General features: G+C 42.4%; 1 protein-coding gene across 2 annotated transcripts in view; it reads right to left on the bottom strand.

Annotated features, from left to right (window-relative positions):
• Window positions 1-7,547: 7,547 nt before the first annotated feature.
• Window positions 7,548-23,291, bottom strand: part of col28a2a (collagen, type XXVIII, alpha 2a) — a 38,876-nt gene continuing 23,132 nt past the window's right edge. The window contains exons 12-36 of one of the 2 annotated variants that reach the window (XM_046361032.1): window positions 19,059-19,127; window positions 18,907-18,975; window positions 18,328-18,396; window positions 16,807-16,875; window positions 15,195-15,263; window positions 15,035-15,103; window positions 14,832-14,900; window positions 14,650-14,721; window positions 14,398-14,466; window positions 14,239-14,310; window positions 13,636-13,704; window positions 13,384-13,452; window positions 13,224-13,292; window positions 13,053-13,121; window positions 12,857-12,925; window positions 12,610-12,678; window positions 12,405-12,473; window positions 12,212-12,292; window positions 12,062-12,097; window positions 11,929-11,965; window positions 11,279-11,836; window positions 10,723-11,129; window positions 10,297-10,540; window positions 8,308-8,499; window positions 7,548-8,219 (exon numbers count right to left, since the gene is read on the bottom strand). In XM_046361032.1, coding sequence (XP_046216988.1) covers window positions 8,212-8,219; window positions 8,308-8,499; window positions 10,297-10,540; window positions 10,723-11,129; window positions 11,279-11,836; window positions 11,929-11,965; window positions 12,062-12,097; window positions 12,212-12,292; window positions 12,405-12,473; window positions 12,610-12,678; window positions 12,857-12,925; window positions 13,053-13,121; window positions 13,224-13,292; window positions 13,384-13,452; window positions 13,636-13,704; window positions 14,239-14,310; window positions 14,398-14,466; window positions 14,650-14,721; window positions 14,832-14,900; window positions 15,035-15,103; window positions 15,195-15,263; window positions 16,807-16,875; window positions 18,328-18,396; window positions 18,907-18,975; window positions 19,059-19,127 — 2,742 coding nt within the window. In that variant the 3' untranslated portion in view covers window positions 7,548-8,211. The remainder of the gene's footprint in view (window positions 8,220-8,307; window positions 8,500-10,296; window positions 10,541-10,722; window positions 11,130-11,278; window positions 11,837-11,928; window positions 11,966-12,061; window positions 12,098-12,211; window positions 12,293-12,404; window positions 12,474-12,609; window positions 12,679-12,856; window positions 12,926-13,052; window positions 13,122-13,223; window positions 13,293-13,383; window positions 13,453-13,635; window positions 13,705-14,238; window positions 14,311-14,397; window positions 14,467-14,649; window positions 14,722-14,831; window positions 14,901-15,034; window positions 15,104-15,194; window positions 15,264-16,806; window positions 16,876-18,327; window positions 18,397-18,906; window positions 18,976-19,058; window positions 19,128-23,291) is intronic. The other variant, XM_046361041.1, reaches the window with a different exon arrangement.

The following is a 23,291-nucleotide window of genomic DNA, read 5'->3' as shown; positions in this document are numbered from 1 at the left end:
TTGCTTCTGTTTAAGAAATCGGTGGAATGAATACACTACTGATCACGCATAAACACAGTTCACTTTCAGCCACGCTGTATTCATTCTAGCCTCTATGCACTCTTCTCCTTTCACCTTTTCCCTTCGTTTGTGGACTTCAATGAAAAACACATCAGCTGTATGTGACCAGGCAAAAAAAAAGGTTTCAAACCAAAGCATGTCATAACCGCTACACACAGCGTACACCGTGGGTAAATGCTGAGCAATGATCAATGAATAGGTGGGTAAATGCTGAGCAATGATCAATGAATAGGTGGGTAAATGCTGAGCAATGATCAATGAATAGGTGGGTAAATGCTGAGCAATGATCAATGAATAGGTGGGTAAATGCTGAGCAATGATCAAGATGACAGGAGGCAAGAAATGCAAATGGAAAAAACTGTGTTCACCTGCGTTTACCCTCCAATACATAACTGCTTTATAAGCGCATATACATATGATGTACAAAGAACGTTACTAGTGGACCAAGAAAGTGTTCATTCATCAGTTGAGTTCACTGAGAGATTGTCCAACAAAGTGTACATCGGAGATATTACTATTTTTTCAGCTCCTGTGATTCTGGACCCCAACACCGCAAACCACTGGCTCTCTGTCTGATCATCGGACCAATGCCAGTGTAAAAAATATATATATATATATATTGGCACATGAATGAAGGGCCCTGACAACCCAGAGAGGAATCCAAAATATTACCAGGTACTGGGCTCTGAGAGGATCAGCTCAGGAAAATAAACTGAGAGGTGGATGTGGGAGACCATCCTCTCTGCTCTATAGGTGTGGTTACTGAGTCCATAGAAAGAAATAATGAGCTGAGTTTATTACCAAACAATGGAGTCTGGACTATACTGCTATGAAGTGGTGAGTATTCAGATGGAAGTGGTAACATTCTCACTCTGCAGAGGAGAACCCAGAGAATCAGACTGCAGCTTGACAAGGCGAGGTGTCCTTCTGGGACTCTGAAGACATGATACATGTTAGAGTTGCGTCAATTCGAATCTGGTATCGGGATAAATATGACACTGAATCACTGATTGTATACTATGTATTTTTATTAGCTAAGCAATAAGTGGTAAATGCAATTTTCGTATATACGGGCTCTCTGTCCCACCTCGCAGGGCAAACAGAGAACTGACTTGTTCCTGACAAAGATATTATAATATACCCTGATGACAGAAGTAGTTCCTGCTTCTGAGCCGGCCTGTCAGAGTAGAGACTGGTCGTGGTTTAGACTCACCCAGCCTATCGTTGATTGTTGGCGCAGAGGCTGGTCCCAGCCCCCTAAGCGCTCCAGTTGATAGATGTAACTGTTGCTGTAAAGAATATCTATGCGCTCATGCTCGACACCGTTATCTTGCACCTGGCTCCTGTTATCTAACAAAAGACTGTTTGTTCTCGCAACACTACGTTCTGAATGTGTCCCCCCCCAACTCATTGCACAGTTCCTGTCTTCATGTTATTCTGTATTTTTCCATCATGAGAAAGGCCCATGGCCCTGAAACTGTTAACAATGTTTCAAGTTAGCTATTTTGCATAACACATACATCCACACAAGCCAACAGCAGATAATATTCAATCACATATATGGTAACGGGCTATAGTGCATAACACAGAATCCTCATACACAAATCAACACTTTTGAGCATGTTTACTGAGAGACTGTACCCATACATCCACTTTGATAACACCACTCCTATGCAGATCTGCCAATCAGAGGTCTCGTGTGTGTGTGTGTGTGTGTGTGTGTGTGTGTGTGTGTGTGTGTGTGTGTGTGTGTGTGTGTGTGTGTGTGTGTGTGTGTGTGTGTGTGTGTGTGTGTGTGTGTGTGTGTGTGTGTGTGTGTGTGTGTGTGTGTGTGTGTGTGTGTGTGTGTGTGTGTGTGATAGAGGTTTAGACTCACCCACTTTAGATTTGTATTTTTGTGTTTGAATAAATAACCATTTTGAATGTGCATATAGTTTCTTTCAGAAAAAGGCACAACATAATAGCAGTGATTAGTCAACAGTGTCAATGATTGTGATTTGACCATGTCATACACACTGTCAATGGTTGTGTTTTTACCTAGTCAAACCCACTCTCAATGGTTGTGATTTTACCCCCTCAAATATACTGTCAATGGTTGTGATTTTACCCCCTCAAATATCCTGTCAATGGTTGTGATTTCACCCTCTAAAATATCTTGTCAATGGTTGTGATTTTACCCCCTCAAATACACTGTCAATGGTTGTGATTTCACCCTCTAAAATATCCTGTCAATGGTTGTGATTTCACATTCTAAAATATACTGTCAATGGTTTTGATTTCACCCTCTAAAATATACTGTCAATGGTTGTGATTTCACCATCTAAAATATACTGTCAATAGTACCTAATTTCTGCTCTCTGAAATGCACCACTGAAGGTTTGAATGATTTCCTTCCTTTACAAACTAGAAATACACATTTGTTTTGACAATGGTAAAACTGATGACTGTACAACTTGTGGAGCAATGTCAATCACAAAACATAGAAGGAATATGAAACGCTGATCTCTTCAGTACAGAACTGGTCCTTCAATATACCGTACGAACTGCAGAATCTGGTTTGGAACTACAGCAAGGTCTGCTAGTCCCTCCTCGTTTCGGTCGTTTTTTTCCCGTAACTATGACTGACTGAGAGCACCAGAAGTTGTCAGAGGGAAACGGCTAACCTCCTAACCACTATTTCAGTGCATATTCACACCAGTAGAGTGCAGCATTACTCAGCATTACTCTCAAAATAAAGGTAAAGGTTAGTCGAGGTAATATCTACATGTAGGTAGGGGTAAAGATAAGAAACAGCGAGTAGCAGCAGTGTAAAAACAAAGGGGGAGGGTGTCAATGTAAATAGTCCGGTGGCCATTTGATTAACTGTTCAACAATCTTATGGCTTGGGGGTAGAAGCTGTTAAGGCGCCTTTTGGACCTAGACTTGGCACTCTGGTACTGCTTGCCGTGCAGTAGCAGAGAGAACAGTCTATGACTTGGGTCGCATACACGTTTTACTATCCTTGTGGTGACCTAAAATAATTGATTTCCATTCAAAATCCTATTGAGACTAACCCCTAACCCTAACCCTTACCCTAACCTTAACCCCTCACCCCAACCCAAATTCTAACCTTAATTGTAACCCTGGCCTTTGTCCTCATGGAAACCTGGGAAATGTCTCCATGTGATTTTTCCCCCTTGTTTTACTATCCCTGTGGAGACTTTTGGGGATTTCCATTACCCAGGAGGATAGTAATACACACACACACAAATCATTTACCAGAGTCCATGAGGATGTTGGTAGGTTTGTAAGAAGTTAGATGGGGAGTGCAGCACTGGACTTTGACAGAGGTAGACTTCTGTATCCTCTTCTAACAGTAGACCCTGCTCCTGCGCATTATGGCCTGAACTGCATTCCTGTAACTTAAGGTTACTTGCGTAGCCCCCAGAGGTGGGACCAAATCACTATTATTCAAGTCACAAGCTATTCTCAAGACAGAAGGTCCCAAGTCTCAAGTCCAGTCCCAAGTAGAACCGGTCGAGTCTTGAGGCAAGTCCAAGTTGTGCATTCTAAGAGCAAGTCTAGTCACAAGTTTTTTTTAAAAGTCAAATAACACAAAATCTCACAGACAATGACTTGTTCAACTACAAATCTTTGTCTATTTATTGAGGCTACCAGATAGCCCTTTTCATTATTTTGTCTACAACTAATTTTGATGATGTAATCATTATTCTTAACAAATTCCAAATGCAAGCTTCATAAGTAAATTATACATTTTGAGCAAGTTTTACATACCAAATGACCAGTAGACCTATGCTAGTAATTTTTGCTTGATGCTCCATTGCTGGTGAGCTTGCAGAGTAAACAATTCATATTCTTGATCACCAAACCATTTTTGGAGCTGCATATTTATTTAGGGCAATTCTCTCTCCCTACAATTTCATGTTTGCGCTGCACCTGATCCTATAGCTGTACAGAAAACCAGCGATCTGTTTGATAGCTCAGTGTGCTTCAAACTTTTTGACCAGCAACCCCCAAAAAGGAGTAGTAACTGTCACGCAAATTACAATGGGCTCATGGTAATTGATTAACATAAACACATTTAGCATCTTTGGGCCTCCACGCCAGGCCTCCACGCATACAATCCTCTAATGCGCTCCTTTGGAACATCTACATTTTAAAAAGTATAATAAAATAATTGAATATAAACCATCACAATAAATCCATTATTTATTTCAGGTAGGTCTTAAGAAACACTATGATATGAATAAAATGTATTTCAGAAGAACAGAATGTTTAGTTTGGCAGACTGTTTTTGTTGAGCAGGGACTCTGCCTTCTGCCCGAGAGGAGAGAGGGGAAAGAGTCGGACACCGTGTGAGCCATGCCCTGCTCCCCTCATCCGCTGGGGACAGACCCCTAGGTCGGTCGCCCCCTTTTTACCCCAGGGGAATCACAAGTGGGGGCCTGGAGCTACTGGTACCAGTATACTGCCCTCTTCCTGTCATGCAGCTACACTGGCTCGTTGCAGGGGATGTCGGACTGGGACAGTAGTTTAAAGCCTCGCCTTGTTTGGCTCGATAGAGGCATTCAAGAAGTCAGCCTTCTCCTTGTTTGTCAGGCTGGACAGGTTCAGCCACTAGGCCCTCTCTCCTATCACCGCAAGGCTCCTGGCGCATTCACAGTTATGGATAACGCCCCTAGTCAGGCAGCTGGGTTGGAAGAGAGCTGGGTTCCCAGACAGCTGGGTGGTACATGCCCGAATCCATTAAGGTTGACCATCTCATCCAGCAGCTCTCCCTGATATGCCATCAGTAGAGTGGTGTTGTGAGTTTCTTGCGGACACATACACCTTCTGGAGGATGGAAGAAGAGAAACGTTCCATCATGCCAGGGAGAGATGCGCCGGTGAGGGAGGACGCATGGCATTCGGGGTATAGGTAGTTAGCTAGAGAAGGTTCCACCGCTTGGGGGGGTTGAGCTTGGCTGCAGCCCATTTGTACACATGGAGTTGCCCACACTCCAAGCTGGGTGCCGGGGGCAAGTGTTCTAGAAGGCCTCGAGGTCTGAGCTTCTTCATCATCCTTGTCGCAGAAGATGTGCAGAATACTGTCGTCCTCCTCCTCTACAATCACCATGTCTTCCTTCCTTGCTGCTAGTTTGTAGAACATCTGGTGGAAATCTGGGGGGAGACCGTCTATAACCTCGGCCCAGCTGGCCTAAGTTTGGGGTTGTTCGGTGGCCTCTTTGCCCGAAGGCTAAGTACGGGCTATGCATCTGCTGGCTGAATCTTAGCTGTGTAGCTAGCTAATCTTGGCATTCGAAGGCTAGCTGAAGAAAAAGTGCATGGCATAAGTCTTCGGTGAGCTAGCTAGGTTAGCCTTGCCTTGCCACATTGGCTAACCAAATTTCAAAAGTCTCCTTCCTCTCTTCCACCGTGGTGGGGAAAAAGCATCACAAAGCAGGTAGCTAAGTAGGCTAGTTTGATGAAGGCTAGCCATGTGGTGCTAGCTTTGACTGGAGCCTGAGAAGCAAACTTTTCCTTTCAGTAAAAGTACCCAATTCTCTCGACAAGAAGCTGTAATCCCACACTCCACAGCGAGTCCTGGCAAACAATTAAGCAGGAAAGCAGTGATTCTGTCCGTCAGACTTTGTGTGATTGGAGCTTCTATGTGGTCACCGGTTCCCCATAGTGAGATACCGAAAAAAGCATTTGAAAGAGAACACACAGCACATCTACTCTATAGAACCACACACACAAACAGGTCTCTTTTAAAGATCAAAAAGGTGGAGGGCTTACTTAAACAAAGTAAGGACTAGGTTTGACTGTATGATAGGCTAGATCAGGTTTATTGCTGCCACTATGACGCATCAGTCAGAATACAATGAGGAGACGGAGATAAGAATCCCAAATTATATTTATTCACAGTTGAAGAACGAACACAAAAAGGCACATGGGGAGGGTTGGAGCTTGGTTAAAGGGGCAATCTGCTGTTCAAACAATAACCGTTGTTTCGGTAAACTGCTCTCAAATTCATAGACAGAGCTATGGATGCAAGGACTGACCATCCGTGATATTTTCTAAATTATAGTTTGAACCATGTTTTGAGGCTATGCAGTGTTTGTAAAACAAGCTTATATTTTGGGTTCTGATGGGGACAGTTGAACTAAGCTCATGAGGCATTTCTTCTTCAAGAATCAGTGCCTTCAGAAAGTATTCACACCCCTTAAATTTTTTTCACCTTTTGTTGTATTACAACTTGGAATTTAAAATGGATAAAATGTAGATGTGTGTCACTGATCTACACACAATGCCCCACAATGTCAAAGTGGAATTCTGTTTTTAGAATTTTGTACAAATTAATAAAAAACTAAAAGCTGAAATGTCTGGAGTCAATAAGTATTCAACCCCTTTGTTATGGCAAGCCTAAGTAACTTCATGAGTAAAAATGTCCTTTAACCTTTAACAAGTCAGATAAGTTGTATGGACTAATTCTGTGTGCAATAATGGTGTTTAACATGATTTTTGAATGACGACCCCATCTCTGTACCCCATACATACAATTATCTGTAAGGTCCTTCAGTTGAGCAGTGAATTTCAAGCACAGATTCAACGACAAAGACTAGAGACGTTTTCCAATGACTCGCAAAAGAATGGCACCTGGGTAAAAAATGGGTAAAAAACAGACATTGAATATCCCTTTGATCATGGTGAAGTTATTAATTACACTTTTGATGGTGCAACAATACACCCAGTCACTACAAAGATACAGGCGTCCTTCCTAACTGTTAAGAGTATGCTTGTCATCAGCAAGGACCAGGGAGCTTTTTAGGATAAAAGAAAAGGAATATAGCTAAGCACAGGCAAGTCCTAGAGGAAAACGTGGTTCAGTCTGCTTTCCAACAGACACAGGGAGACAAATTCACCTTTCAGCAGGAAAACAACCTAAAACACAAGGCCAAATACACTGAGTGTACAAAACATTAGGAACACCTTTCTAATATTGAGTTGCACCCTCTTTTGCCTCCAGAACAGCCTCAATTCGTCAGGGCATGGACCCTAAAAGGTGTTCTACACGGATGCTGGCCCATGTTGACTCCAAAACTTCCCACTGTTTTGTGAAGTTGTCTATCTATCTATCTATCCATATCCATCTATCTATCTATCTATCTATCTATCTATCTATCTATCTATCTATCCATCTATCTATCTATCTATCTATCTATCTATCTATCTATCTATCTATCTATCTATCTATCTATCTATCTATCTATCTATCTGTCCTTTTTCAATCAATAAAAACAAATACAAAACAAAATCATCAAAACCAGTACACATGTAAAAAATGTGATTCATTTCAAAGTTAGCTTTTTCATCAACAGCAATGTGCGATTTCCCAAAACACTATGGAAGAAAAATACATTGGTCAAGTTGCATACTGTCACTTATAGGCCTGGCGTATGTGACCCTAAAACGGACTAATACATATCATTAAACAAACAAGAAAAATAATTACAGCACCTATTTAATTTCGTTTGCTTTAAAATACAATTACTGAATTCAGACGTATACTAAAAAAAATGAATGTATTCTAGAAGACTATCCCTATATTATAAAACAATATTGTGGGACAGCATAATGGCAGCACAATGTGCTTATGGCTAAGAGGTATGAGAATTGTATTGTGTGATGTTTTTCTCAGGTAAACCTGAAATGACAAACGCTGGGCTTGAACCTATCCCCTTTGTTCAGTACAGCTTACGGTTGAGTAACATTGAGGTATTGAATGGATTAATTAATCCAACATCAATATAATAAGAGTAAGGTATAGGATCACTTTTCAAATGTAATAAAACAGTTACCATAGCAACGTTATATTTTCTTCACAAATTCAGACTTCTGTAAATAAAGTCCACAGATAACCATACGTCTGAAAATAAAGGCAACTTCATGAAATCTAGAAGTGGCATGTCCTTCCCTTATTCTCTACACCTCAAGAGAGAGAGAGAGACAGAGAGCTGCAAAAATAACGCTATTTCCAATGATAAAATGCCTGTTGTAAATATACCATTTTTAAATATCAGTAGTACACTATTATGAAACATCCTCTGCATTTTGCTTAGTTGGTTCCATGGCAGATTGTTCTGATGAGTTGATTGATCATCTGCCTGTTTTAACCAGCTGTGGAAAATACAGGGAGAGCATATCAAAAATAATACCAGAAAACAGACCACCGAAGCTTAAGAGCACTACGAGCTGTGGCACATACCTGTTCTAGATAGAACACAGGTCTTCTTACACACATCCTCTGTCTCAAAGCGGTTGGCATTTCCTTCACAGCTTCCATACCAGAACTGGGCACAGGAATTGGCCTGTTTGTCGTAATACCACTGGATGTTGTACTCTCGACAGGTGCCTTGGTCCAAACTCAGGTTACAGCGGGGATTGAGCGAGACGGACTCTGACAAAACAACATCGAAGGAGAGGTATGACATACAGTGCATTCGGAAAGTATTCAGACCCCTTGACTTTTCCCACATTTTTTACATTATATCCTCATTGTAAAATTGATAAAATTGTATTTTTCACTCATCAATCTACACACAATACCCCATAATGACAAAGAAAAAACAGGTTTTTAGAAATGTTAGCAAAGTTATTCAAAATAAAAAGCTAAAATATCACATTTACATATGTATTCAGACCATTTACTCAGTTACTTTGTTGAAGCACCTTTGGCAGCGAATACAGCCTCGAGTCTTCTTGGGTATGATGCTACAAGCTTGGCACACCTGTATTTGGGGAGTTTCGCCCATTCTTCTCTGCAGATCCTCTCAAGCTCTGTCAGGTTGGATGGGGAGTGTCGCTGCACAGCTATTTTCAGGTCTTTCCAGAGATGTTCGATCAGGTTCAAGTCTGGGCTCTGGCTAGGCCACTCAAGGAGATTTGTCCTGAAGCCACTCCCACGTTGTCTTGGCTGTGTGCTTAGGGTCATTGTCCTATTGGAAGGTGAACTGCTCTGGAGCAGGTTTTCATCAAGGATCTCTCTGGACTTTGCTCTGTTCATCTTTCCTCCATCCTGACTAGTATCCCAGTCCCTGCCACTGAAAAACATCCCACAGCATGATGCTACCACCACCATGCTTCACCATAGGGATGGGACAAGGTTTTCTCCAGACGTGACCCTTCTCATGGTTTGAGAGTCTTTAGGTGCCTTTTGGCAAAATCCAAGAGGGCTGTCATGTACCTTTTACTGAGGAGTGGCTTTCTTCTGGCCATGCTACCATAAAGGCCTGATTGGTGGAGTGCTGCAGAGATTGTTGTCCTTCTTGAAGATTCTCCCATCCCTACAGGGGAATTCTGGAGCTCCTTCAGAGTGACCATCGGGTTCTTGGTTACCTCCCTGACCAAGGCCCTTCTCGCCCGATTACTCAATTTGGCTGAGCGGCCAGCTCTAGGAAGACTCTTGGTGGTTCCAAACTTCTTCTATTTGAGAATGATGGAGGCCACTGTCTTCTTGGGATCCATTTTTTGGTACCCTTCCCCAGATCTGTGCCTCGAAACAATCCTGTCTCGGAGCTCTATGGACAATTCCTTCGACCTCATGGCTTGGTTTTTGCTCTGACATGCACTGTCAACTGTGGGACTTTAAATAGACAGGTGTGTGCCTTTACAAATCATGTCCAATCAATTGAATTTACCACAGGTGGACTCCAATCAAGTTGTAGAAACATCTCAAGGATGATCAGTGGAAATAGGATGTACCTGATCTCAATTTCGAGTCTCATAGCAAAGGGTCTGAATACTTGCAAACATTTCTAAAAACCTGTTTTAGCTTTGTCATTATGGGGTATTGTGTGTAGATTGAGGAGGTAAAATATTGATTTAATCCATTTTAGAATAAGGCTGTAATGTAATTCAATGTGGAAAAAGTAAAACCTGAAACCCCACCTCTTTAAGGAATACCTAGGATAGGTTAAGTAATCCCTCTCACCCCACCCCCCCTAAGTTTTAGATGCACTATTGTTAAGTGACTGTCCCACTGGATGTCATAAGGTGAATGCACCAATTTGTAAGTCGCTCTGGATAAGAGCGTCTGCTAAATGACTTAAATGTAAATGTAAATGTAAAAGGGTCTGAATACTTTCCCGAATGCAAGGAATTTGAAAAGGTGTAAAGATATTGAACGCCAACTTCCATGACAGAAATGACTGTGTTTCTTTATCTAACACAACATGTTGCAGTGTTAGGTCCTAACCTTGGGGGGAAATAGAATTAGGGATAGGAATTGATACAGGCTGAAATTGGCCCTCGCTGGATGATGAAGCTGAACCTGTTGTTCCTGATGATGCTGATGCTGATCCTGATGATGAGACAGCTGTGTTGGAGTGGGAGCTTTCCTTTGCAGGGAAGATGGATACTGTTTCGTTAGCTACAGCCACAGTACTACCTCCTCGCACGTAGGTCCTGACGTCTAAATCTTCACCCTCTTCATCATCCACCTGGATGATGACACACACATAGATTAGTTAGACAATAACTCACCCCTGTACTGCAAAGAATTTAATTAATTGACTAACAGAGCAATGACTATAACAAAGCAATCATTCAATTGCTCATCTATAACACCTAAGGAGAGATACTTTGTATGATATAAATGTGTCCTGCAGAAGTCTACTTGGACCTGCACTGGGAGTGGTCCAGCATTGAGGGGCAGAACAAAGTTATCTCCACGGCCTCTGATGTGACTCTGGGAACTGGTGCGTCCACTTGGATTTAGGATAGGATCCTCATTATAGGTGTTTCCATGTTCGTTATTCCCCTGTCCGTTATTCCCCTGTCCGTTGTTCCCATGTCCGCTATTCCCCTGTCCGTTGTTCCCATGTCCGTTATTCCCATGTCCGTTGTTCCCCTGTCCGTTATTCCCATGTCCGCTATTCTCATGTCCGTTATTCCCCTGTCCGTTATTCCCCTGTCCGTTATTCCCATAGCCGTTGTTCCCATTTCTTCCAAAGCCATTAGTGTTGCGATTCAACACAAGGGCTCCATTCTCATCCTCACAGAACTGGCTAACAAGCTTTGACTCCAGAGCTGAAAGACAAAAGGAGAGAAATGACAATGTCAGATACAGTATAAAATATGATATCTGTATGACAATAAAGGGTAAAGTTATTCTTACTGTACAACAGCATTGTATTAAGTAATGTGTGATACCATACACATATGACCATGTTAATCACCTGGTAGAGTGTTGAAATCGTCGATGAGGTACATATGTTCACTGTCAGGGTCAGAGGCGATCAGATTTAGTTCACGCAGGAACTCGGCCTGGGTTGTATCTGAGGTGTTGACAATCCCCAGTGCATACATCTCAATGTTGGCAGCATGGGCCTCCCTCACAGCAATGTCCAGCTTCACAGGCTCTCGTTTGTCTGTCTGTCCATCTGTGATAACAATGGCCACTTTCCTAACCCCAGTACGGGCACTGTAGAAGGCCTCCTGGGTAGCCTTCCGGATGGCGGTGCTAGTATAGGTTCCCTCACCCACGTAGGACATCTTCCTGATGGCCTGCTTGACATCTTGTTTGGTCATGTAGCGCGCCAGATTGAACTCCAGGTGGACATCCAGACTGTACAGGACTAATCCAATTCTGGTGGCGTTACGTCCAACAGTGGTACGGTCCACCAGAGCTGTGACGAAGTCCTTGATGATTTCAAAGTTTTCCGGACCAACGCTCTCTGAGCTGTCAATGACGAATACAAGCTCCATTGGCCTCTCCTTGCACTTGATTCCACATCCTAAAAGCATGATAGAGATGCTGAATTAACATTATTTAATTAAAGCTTCATGTTTTAGCTTGGATTTATTATTATCATGGTGTTAGTCTTACCACATATTTCCTTGATCAATTTAATGATGTCTTCTCTCTGGAAGTGATAGAAGTGTGCGATTTATATTCATATTTCATATGTTTGTATATATTACAGAGCCATTCAAGCAGCATGTAAAGTTTGTGAACTTACTGTAAGCCCCACTTCACCCTTTACTCCTGGCCTCCCCTGAGTTATGAGAGAAACATTTGAAATGATTCATACATCACTACTTCTAAATGATATGAAAGAACACCATAAAACAGCAATTTTGGTAAAACAATGAATATTTAGAAAACTCACAGACTCTCCAGGAACCCCAGAATCTCCCATGCCCCCCTTTACACCCTTATTTCCTCTCTCACCCTGCAAGCCACGGTCACCCTGCGGTGATGAGACAGGAGGAAGCAACAGGAGCACTGCCGTTAGAGACAAGGTCACTGCATCCATCAGAGGAAGATGGCTATGAGTTGAAGCATGCATGTCATCCTCTTACCTTACCTCCTGGGAATCCTTCCCCTATGGGTCCCCTTGGCCCTGTCACACCCTGAGACCCCTGCTCACCCTAAAATACAAAAGATGAATCATTAATCAAAACAAGACCCATCGGTTGGTTATTTACCCAAAGGCCAGGTAGTTGAAAAAGAGCTAAAACACACTAAAGATCACAGGTCAGGACTGGACGGTGTTATTAAACATACCTTGGGGCCCTGCAGACCTTCCCCTGGTGGCCCATTTGGACCAGGGGGTCCTTTCCTTCCAATGTTACCCTGGAAACCAATGATGCTAATTTAATGGGAGGGGACGGACAGGCTACAGACTATAACTAAAGTTGATTAAGTTTGGACATTGCCATCACAGCTGGACTACCGGTATGTGTTAAGGTATTACACTCAGAATGTGACCTATGGCTGAATAATGGAAGTTCTGTTAATATTAGCTTCAAACCGGTGGTCCTTGCACACCCTTTCCTTTTGGGCCTGGCAAACCTGGCAATCCTCTGAAGCCAATGTCTCCCTGGGACAGACAGATGTAGAGTCACGTACGATACATAATACACATTCACGTTGACATATAGTAGGTTGTAGCAGATTGACATAGAGGATTTAGGGACAGATACATGACAGATACAGATGACAAGTACCTTAGGTCCTGGGATGCCAATGCCCTCAGGTCCCTGCTCTCCCTGTAGACCTGGAAGGCCTGGAGGACCCTAAAAAAGAAACAGGGAACAATCCAAATGGAATGAGTTTGGCTTAACACCAGTAATCTGCAGTTAAGTATGCAGTTAGCCATGCTGGTTGTAGGTACTCACCACTGGACCAGGGAAACCTTCACCTTTGGATCCAAAAGGTCCTGATGGACCAGGATGACCACGGTCACCCTGGAAAAAAAAACATTATTCAAAATGATGAGCATATGCCTCATAGTAATAGTAATTTCATATTTTCTTTGTTGTGAATTGCAACACTTACCTTTGGCCCAGGTAGCCCATAGCCTGTCTCTCCAGTCGGCCCAGAGGGACCAGGTGGGCCTAGATCACCCTGAGACAGAGAATGAGATAAGTTCATCACAATGCTGTTTATCAGCCAGGATGTGAGGATGCATTGCAACAGACTGCATGTAACAGTGTTTCTTACTGCAGGCTAACAGGCCTGTCAAATGTGTACAGTACCTGCCAAGACTTGCATACAGAAACAGGGTGTTAATAGATGTGTATTTCTTACCTTGGGACCTGCAATGGCCCGTCCCGGTAGTCCTGGCATGCCCAGTCGGCCTGGTGTGCCAGGCTCCCCCTGAAAAAAAAAAATCAAATAACATTGAACTCTACAGACACTTTATCCAAACAAGCCCTACACTACCAACAGCCTGCAGAGATTTTCTGCAGTGTTCGCCACTTTTGTAATCTTCTAGTGTATTTTGGTTGAACTCAAACTGTTGGCCTGCTATTACAACAATCCCAACAAATATGCAGTCAACACAGTGTGTGTTGAGTGTTGCTTGTAAATAACCTAAATAGACGTTAATTTAATGAATAATGGTAGGTCAAAGCAAACAATACTATCAGGTTTGCTAAATCTGCCGTGCTGTGATCAGATTGTGTTATTGTGTGTTATTGTGTTATTCTCACCATGGCACTTATCATAAGAGTAGAGGTGTTCTGGTCAAATTCCCAACCTTGCCCCTTTCAATCATGTCCACCAAATCATCCACCTGATTCCCATTTGGCATATATCACTCCTCACCTCTCCACTATGCTAGCTTATGTGTGGTGAGCATTCTGCCCCCCCCCCTATATAAATGCAACCAATTAGTATTATCATTATTACCTTTGCCCCTGAGGGTCCGGTCATGCCAGGAGGTCCATGTAATCCACGGATGCCCCTCTGACCCTGGTCTCCCTGGTAGAGGTAGAGCACACATAATTTACATGACCCCCTCTTGGTGCTTACAGGTTAGTGACAGAAGGGTGAGGATGTGAAACCTACCTTCTCGCCCTGGGTGCCGATCCCTGCTGCTCCATCAGGACCTCTTATACCAGCTACACCCGCCTCACCCTGGCAGTGGCGAAGGGTAGATGGGACAGACCATTTCACATTGGCACATTCCTTTCCTTTGTGGTATACTGGATCTATAGAACTACACTGGATCTATAGAACTATACTGGATCTATAGAACCATACTGGATCTATAGAACTATACTGGATCTATAGAAGTGGTGTAAAGGTGAAATAACACACCTTCTGTCCTGGAGCCCCGTCCTCGCCTGGAAGACCAGGTAAGCCAGCCAGGCCAGATGTACCAAGCTCACCCTGGAAAAGAAACAAATTGCTTTTAAAAATATATCACAAGTCCAACATGCTTATTTGAAAAGGTGTTTTTTTAATTATTTGGAAGAGGGTGGATACGGTATTTGTCTTACCTTTGGCCCTGGCACACCAACACCTCTCTCCCCTGTAGCTCCGAGCTCTCCGGGGAAACCCTGATCACCCTAGAAATAAGAGAATGGAAAGTAGGGTGAAGAAATCCACCAGGCAAAAACAACAGGCTAGCTACAAACAACAGCAATTAGAGAATTCCATTATCTTGGCCTTTAATTCATGGCTTTACATTGTCTCTACCAACCTTAGGTCCAGGTAAGCCCTCTCCTTGAGGTCCTCTGCCTCCAGGTGGACCTCTGGGACCCTCCACTCCCTGAGGAATAACAATCACAATTACATGTGTGTGTGTGTGTTTGATGGGAATGCAAGTGTAGTGTTTCGTTAATCTCCGCCACTCAGTTTACCTTCTCCCCCTGGATGCCTGCTCCTGTAAGTCCAACAAGTCCTGGATGACCTGGAGGCCCGAACTCACCCTGAGGTCAAACATAGAAAGGGTTAAGGGCAGGGCCCGATTAAGAAATCATAGGCCCAGGGGCTTTGTCTTTCATAGGCTCCCCTGCCCCCAGCTCACGGTGATGGCCGATGCGCTCGTCGTGGCAATAGCCTATCTCAAGATGAGATCATTTGAAAAACAGTGCTGCTGTTAGCTAAAATTGGGAGTTGTTGAGAATATATATTTTTTATTGGTTCTAAACACAGATTAGTCTTCTCTTTTCAGCAGTGGGCATTTGCTTTCCAAATAGCATGTTTTTCCCAAAATTGTTTTGTGAATTCTGTAAAAGGCAAACCGACAGCCGCAGCTAACCGTAGAAATATAATCCATAGATGGCAGTTCTCATTCAAGTCAGGATTGGCATCCATTGCTAGTGTACCCATGAGTTTAACTGTCAAATTGCCAGGGTAAGAGGTTCCAAAACCCTTCTATGGATTATATGTCTATGGCCACAATGCAACAAACTGTATATTTGACACGCATGCTGTCCAAACTGGGGCCTTCCAAACTGAAAGCAAACTGGTTACTACCAAAATAAAGGAAACACTTGGGTAAACGAGGTATAAAAAGTATATGTTATGGTGTGGGGGTGCATTTTCCTGTTATGGTTTAGGTCCACTTGTAGAATATATGTCAAGGTGCATTGAAGCTATTCTGGCAGCTCGTGGTGGCCCAACACCCGATTAAAACACATTATGTTGGTGTTTCTTTTATTTTGGCAGATACCTGTATGTGCTTGTGATAAAACTTAATCCATTATGAACTATTGATCCTCTATGGCTAAATTATGCTCTCTGGTGTATTTTGAACATTTGGCACGGACTCCTGTGGTTGGATAAAAAAGGCATGACTAGCAGAGCAGGCTCCTGAGGGTTGGCAGTTGCAGTAAAAAAAAACTATTATTATTATATATTTTAGTTTTTTGCTTCCTCTTTGCTTTCTCTTCCCCCAGGGGCTTCAGCCCCGTTAAACCCCTGCATTAATCCGGCCCTGGTTGAGGGTCTAGGTTGGCATTTAAACCTTTATGAGTTTATTGGCCTTTATGTCTTCAAATCAAGATAATTGGCACTAATAGAATCACCAGGCTGAATATCTGCATGAGTGCCTTTCCTAAATGTGATGTGAGCATATAGAGTATCTTGTTCTTGACTACAGAGGGCTAAAATCCCTAACCACCTAACCACCTAACCACCTAACCACCTAACCACCTAACCACCTAACCACCTAACCACCTAACCATAAATGTGGCTTAATTTGAGTGTTAGACACGGGTTATGCCAGTAGTTGTATGAAACAATGTACTGTAGCATGTTTGAATCCTACATCATGCAAAAAGAATCCTACCTTCAACTTTCCCACAGTAACTACAGCTATAACCCCCCCCTTTCTTTCTCAATGGAGTGGCCCAAGGAGGCCCAGAGGGAGGATCCAAGGCTTCTTTATGAACTTCATTAGGTCTTTTGTTGGGTAGACATGGTATGTTTGTGTGAATGGCATTGATTAATGATGTATTTACAGCCCACCTTTTCTCCTTTGATTCCTGCACCCGTCTGTCCTCTTGGCCCCCTCGGTCCGGCCAGCCCCCGGTCTCCCTGCCGAACAAAGACTCTCCAGTCACACACATCCAGCTCCCACTGGTTCACACAATCACAGCACTATCCTCATTGTTCTCATTCTCAGTCGATAGTGTAGTAGGGACCGGGAGGGTTAAGTTAGCACCTGTCTGTCTTGTGAGTAACATGACATGGTCCTGTATGACTGAAGTTATGTTATTCTCAAATATGGCGTTCATGTTGGAATCTGTTTAATTTATCCTCCTGTTGCTTACCCTTGTCAAACTTGGCAGAGGGAGAGGGTGATGAATTTAGGCATGTTTATTGCATCAGCAACAGTTGAAAAATAACTAAATGCAGACACACAGACAGGAACATATTAATTGTTGGGGGGGGGGGGGGGGGTTGACCTGTCCTTTAAAACTGCTCTGACCCCTTTTTGGAACGGGGGCTTTCCCATAAGAGCCCATGTTTGGTTACCTCAGGACATTTTCTGTGTTACGCTCATTTTCCACGATCTGCCTACTACTGCCAAATGTACGTGCATCAACCGCAGGTCACGCTGCATCAACCGCAGGTCACACTCAACACTGCTGTTATTTGATTTGCTCTCAGGTTCTGACTTGAATTAGGAAAAACAGACTGAAGGAAGTATTCCACTGCTAAAGAATTTGTTCACGAGGATGTTTTATACATTTACTCATCCGATATAAGCACTGTGTTCATGTTCACGTCTCTACATGTTACGATGATAATATAACTCCGATAAAAACCAAGATGAACTCCAAGTGCTGTCAAACAAAAAAGGATAGCTATGTTTACATAATGTGTTCCATTTTGTGGTTGATTGCCACTTAAATCCCATGGAAATCCAGCCCCTCTCCAAGTGCATGTGATGTTTGAACAGTCCACATATAAGATATGATATGTCACTCCACAAGTTGCAACATGGAGAAATGACATTGTTTTTAAAGGGTTTGCATGCGCGCATCAACATGAATGGTAACACTTGACTGACAACTAGCTGTGAGTAGACTACTTTGGAGAAGAGCAGGGCCTGGCTTTGGCAGATGCAGTAAATGTGTTTATTACACAGTTCTTCCCTCTGAAATCCAGTGAATGAGAGTTGTGCTTTCATGCTTATGTAACTCCTTGTCAGTTTCTGAGGCTAATTGTAGCCCAACAGATGGCCATCTTCAACAGCCCAGGCGCTGGTAGAATCAAGAGGCTGAGAAGCCGTCTGATTTATGGAAGGTTTAGGTCTGTTTCTGCTATTGGTGTAACACAAAGAAGGTCTTTTGAGTGGACATTCTGCTTCCAGCATTGTAGCTAATGGTAATCCCAGAAATGATGCTGTGGGCTAACACAATTCTGTGGGCTAACACAATAGAAAGAATGGAGGATAAAAATGAAGAGGAGCGCATTCTAGCTGTACCCAGATCATTTCTCTATTGTATTTCCCTTTTATTCATGACAAAATCGTAATCATACCTTTGGCCCAGGGAGCCCCTCTCCGTGGGGTCCTTTCTCCCCTTGAAAACCTTGTGGCCCTTGAGGCCCCTGTAAAATAAACCAGCATTATCCTTTTACCAACATTGGGTCAGATGACACTGTCTATGTAGTTGTCATCAGCTCACATTTCCTACTGTGATATACATTGAGTATAAAAAAATATTAAGGACACCTCTTTTCATGACATAGGCTGGTCATGTGAATCGAGGTGAATGCTATGATCCCTTATTGATGTCAGCTGTTAAATTCACTTCAATCAGTGTAGATGAAGGGGGGGAGACAGGTTACAGAATAGTTTTTAAGCCTTGAGTCAATTGAGACATGAAATGTGTATGTGTGCCATTCAGGGGTGGAAAGGGCAAGACAAAATATTTAAGTGCCTTTGAACGGGGTATGGTAGTAGGTGGGGGTGGAGGGGTGCAACTCAATGTTAGGAAGTTGTTTTGTACACTGAGTGTATAGTATCACTCACAAAGTTTATCAGGTTGTCAATGAAACCAAACTACATAATGTAGTAATCTACAGTAAAATGCTAGTCGGGTGTTTCATTCCACTCACTGGCTGGCCATATTCACTCAACCCTGTCGGACCAGGGGGGCCGGGTTTTCCCTGGAATCCCAGATCACCCTGCAAAAAAGACACGGTGAGATGGAACAGGTAACATAAAACAATTCATTAGTTAGACAAAAGCAAAAACAGACTAAATGTACCTTTGGTCCAGGAAGTCCAATACCATTTTCTCCCTGAATTCCGGCCGGGCCAGCTTGACCCCGATCACCCTGTGATGACAAACACAAGAGACACAGATTAAAGGTAGCAGCAAACAAAGACAGCAGCATAATACAGATCCAATGTCAAGAACAAGGGAGTGGGTTTCAGCTAAAGGATGGCAGGGTAGCCTAGTGGTTAGAGCATTGGACTAGTAAATGGAAGGTTGCAAGGTCGCAAGTTCAAACCCCAGAGCTGACAAGGTACAAATTTGTCATTCTGCCCCTGAACAAGCAGTTAACCCACTGTTCCTAGGCCGTCATTGAAAATAAGAATCTGTTCTTAACTGACTTGCCTGGTAAAATAAAACATTAAAAAAAAAGCTCTAATTCAGTCTAGGCAGTTCAGAGAAACATGATACCAATTACAGTTGAAGTCGGAAGTTTACATACACTTAGGTTGAAGTCATTAAAACTCATTTTTCAACCACTCAACAAATTTCTTGTTAACAAACTATAGTTTTGGCAAGTCGGTTAGGGCATCTACTTTGTGCATGACACAGGCCATTTTTCCAACTATTGTTTACAGACAGATTATTTAACTTATAATTCACTGTATCACAATTCCAGTGGGTCAGAAGTTTACATACATTAAGTGTCACGCCCTGGCCATAGAGAGGTTTTTATTCTCTATTTTGTTTAGGCCGGGGTGTGACTAGGGTGGGCATTCTATGTTATTTTTTCTATGTTTTTCTATTTCTTTGTTTCTGGCTGGGTATGGTTCTCAATCAGGGACAGCTGTCTATCGTTGTCTCTGATTGGGAACCATACTTAGGTAGCTCTTGCCCACATGGGTTTTGTGGGTAGTTGTTTTCTGTATAGTTAGTTTCCTTACAGAACCGTTTGTTTTCCTCTTTGTAATTATTTGTTCTAGTGTTCTGGTTTTAATAAAATATCATGAACACGTCTCACGCTGCGCTTTGGTCCAGTCATTCACAGGAAGAGGATTGTTACATTAAGTTGACTGGCCTTTAAACATCTTGGAAAATTCCAGAAAATGATGTCCTTCTGTAGCTCAGTTGGTAGAGCATGGCGCTTGTAACGCCAGGGTAGTGGGTTCAATTCCCGGGACCACCCATACGTAGAATGTATGCACACATGACTGTAATATGCTAAATGGCATATTATTATGTCATGGCTTTAGGCTAATTGACATCATTCGAGTCAATTGGAAGTGTACCTGTGGATGTATTTCAAGGCCTACCTTCAAACTCAGTTCCTCTTTGCTTCATGGGAAAATCCAAAGAAATCAGCCAAGACCTCAGAAAAAACAATTGGTTCATCGTTGGGAGCAATTTCAAAACGTCTGAAGGTACCACATTCATCTGTACAAACAATAGTACGCAAGTATAAACACCATGGGACTACGCAGCCGTCATACCGCTCAGGAAGGAGACGCGTTCTGTCTCCTAGAGATGAATGTATTTTGGTGTGAAAAGTGCAAATCAATCCCAGAACAACAGCAAAGGATCTTGTGAAGATGCTGGATGAAACAGGTACAAAAGTATCTATATCTACAGTAAAACAAGTGCAAATCAATCCCAGAACAACAACAAAGGACCTTGTGAAGATGCTGGAGGAAACAGGTACAAAAGTATCTATATCCACAGTAAAACGAGTCCTATATCGACATAACCTGAAAGGAAGAAGGAAGAAGCTACTGCTCCAAAACCGCCATAAAAAAAGCCAGACTACAGTTTGCAACTGCACATGGGGACAAAGATCATACTTTTTGGAGAAATGTCCTCTGGTGTGATGAAACAAAAATAGAACTGTTTGGCCATAATGACCATTGTTATGTTTGGAGTGAAAAGGGGGAGACTTGCAAGCCGAAGATTACCATCCCAACCGTGAAGCACGGGGGTGGCAGCGTCATGTTGTGGGGGTGCTTTGCTGCAGGAGGGACTGGTGCACTTCACAAAATAGATGGCTTCATGAGGCAGGAAAATTATGTGTATATATTGAAGCAACATCTCAAGACATCAATCAGAAAGTTAAAGCTTGGTCGCAAATGGGACATCCAAATGAACAATGACTTCTGACCTACTGGAACTGTGTTGAAAGAAATAAAAACTGAAATAAATCATTCTCTCTATTATTCTGACATTTCACATTCTTAAAATAAAGTGATGATCCTAACTGACCTAAGACAGGGGAATTGTTACTAGGATTAAAAGTCAGGAATTGTGAAAAACTGAGTTTAAATGTAGTTGGCTAAGGATAAAGTAATCCTTCTCACCCCCCCCCTTAAAAGATTCAGATGCACTGTTGTAAAGTGGCTGTTCCACTGGATGTCATAAGGTGAATGCACCAATTTGTAAGTCGCTCTGGATAAGAGCATCTGCTAAATGACTTAAATGTAATGTAAATGTGTATGTAAACTTCCAACTTCAACTGTATATACAAATATATAAAATATATAAAATATAAGACAAAACACACATCACGACAAGAGAGACACCACAACACTACATAAAGAGAGACCTAAGACAAACACATAGCATGTGTCATAACGTTGGCCTGGGGGTAGGTTTATGACAGTCATAAATACCTCTTTCCCCCTTTTTCCTCTCTCTACCCTACTGATGTTACATTTGCAAACCCCTTGGTTAACATAGAGATTCTGGGAACATCAGAAGGTGGGGGGAAATTAACTATATTCTGGTAATCCGACCAATTGAACATATGCAGTGGTACTTAATAAATATGATGTCAGTTCGGTTGTCATCTGAGACATTCTCATCAATGATAAGATGACATAAACTCTACAGTGGAAAGTCTACACATCAGAGTTATCGGATTCACATGGAATTGTTGTTCAATTTAAATGTTTGAATATGAAATTATTCGTGATGGGATGAAATGTGATTTTAGCTTCTAAAATGTGAGATTTGGGTTTTCATAAGGTTAGGGCTCTGCTCAATCAGTGGCCCACCCCTGTGAAGGGACATGGGTTATAAAACTTTTCAAACATGCCCTCCTCTCCCTTCCTATATAAAGCCTTGGCGACAATATAACCTCCTGTTCCAAGGATGTGAGGACGACGGTCTGATGACAGAATGGTTCAGATAATAACTACAGAACGAAGCCATCAGCGTGAGCTTTGGTTGCGAATGGTATGAACTTTGAACTCTTATTCACTACAGAACAGCAGCTGCAAACGAGGGTTAGGAAGGAACAGACAGTCTATCACACAACGACGTTACACAACGACGTTACTACAACGTATCCAATTGACCGCCAGAGACATTCTTCAAAGGACAAAGGACTCGGTTTGGCAACACGGCCTTCCATCTACCATCAACCTACTGAAGCACAGCTCAGAGTAAATATTTATTGCGTTTTCCTTTTCCAAATGGGCTGTAATTTAGAATGCATCAGATACTGTATTTACGATAGCACAGCTTCTTCCTTTGTTACTCAGTCTTCCCGCTCTTTCACTCAAACCCAGCCCCTTTTCTTTTGTGTAACAAGTTGTCATATCTGTTCCACCCACTAGGGATGTTTTCCTTTATGATATAATTTGTAATCAAGTTATGATTAATTATGTGTATGTGTAATTCTGTGTGATTAGTTTGGTATTTAGTACAGTGGGGCAAAAAAGCATTTAGTCAGCCACCAATTGTGCAAGTTCTCCCACTTAAAAATGATGAGAGAGGTCTGTAATTTTCATAATGGGTACACTTCAACTATGACAGACAAAATGAGAAAAGAAAATCCAGATAATCACATTGTAGGATTTTTAATGAATTTCTTTGCAAATGATGGAAAATAAGTATTTTATCTCAATACTTTGTTATATACAATTGTTTGGCAATGACAGAGGTCAAATGTTTTCTGTAAGTCTTCACAAGGTTTTCACACACTGTTGCTGGTATTTTGGCCCATTCCTCCATGCAGATCTCCTCTAGAGCAGTGATGTTTTGGGGCTGTTGCTGGGCAACACGGACATTCAACTTCCTCCAAAGATTTTCTATGGGGTTGAGATCTGGAGACTGGCTAGGCCACTCCACGACCTTGAAATGCTTCTTACGAAGCCACTCCTTCGTTACCCGGGCGGTGTGTTTGGGAACATTGTCATGCTGAAAGACCCAGCCACGTTTCATCTTCAATGCCCTTGCTGATGGAAGGAGGTTTTCACTCAAAATCTCACGATACATGGCCCCATTCATTCTT

The sequence above is a fragment of the Oncorhynchus gorbuscha genome, linkage group LG01 (genome assembly GCF_021184085.1).
Source record: "Oncorhynchus gorbuscha isolate QuinsamMale2020 ecotype Even-year linkage group LG01, OgorEven_v1.0, whole genome shotgun sequence".
NCBI classification, from domain to species: Eukaryota; Metazoa; Chordata; class Actinopteri; order Salmoniformes; family Salmonidae; genus Oncorhynchus; species Oncorhynchus gorbuscha.
This window is presented reverse-complemented; position numbering and strand designations above follow the sequence as displayed.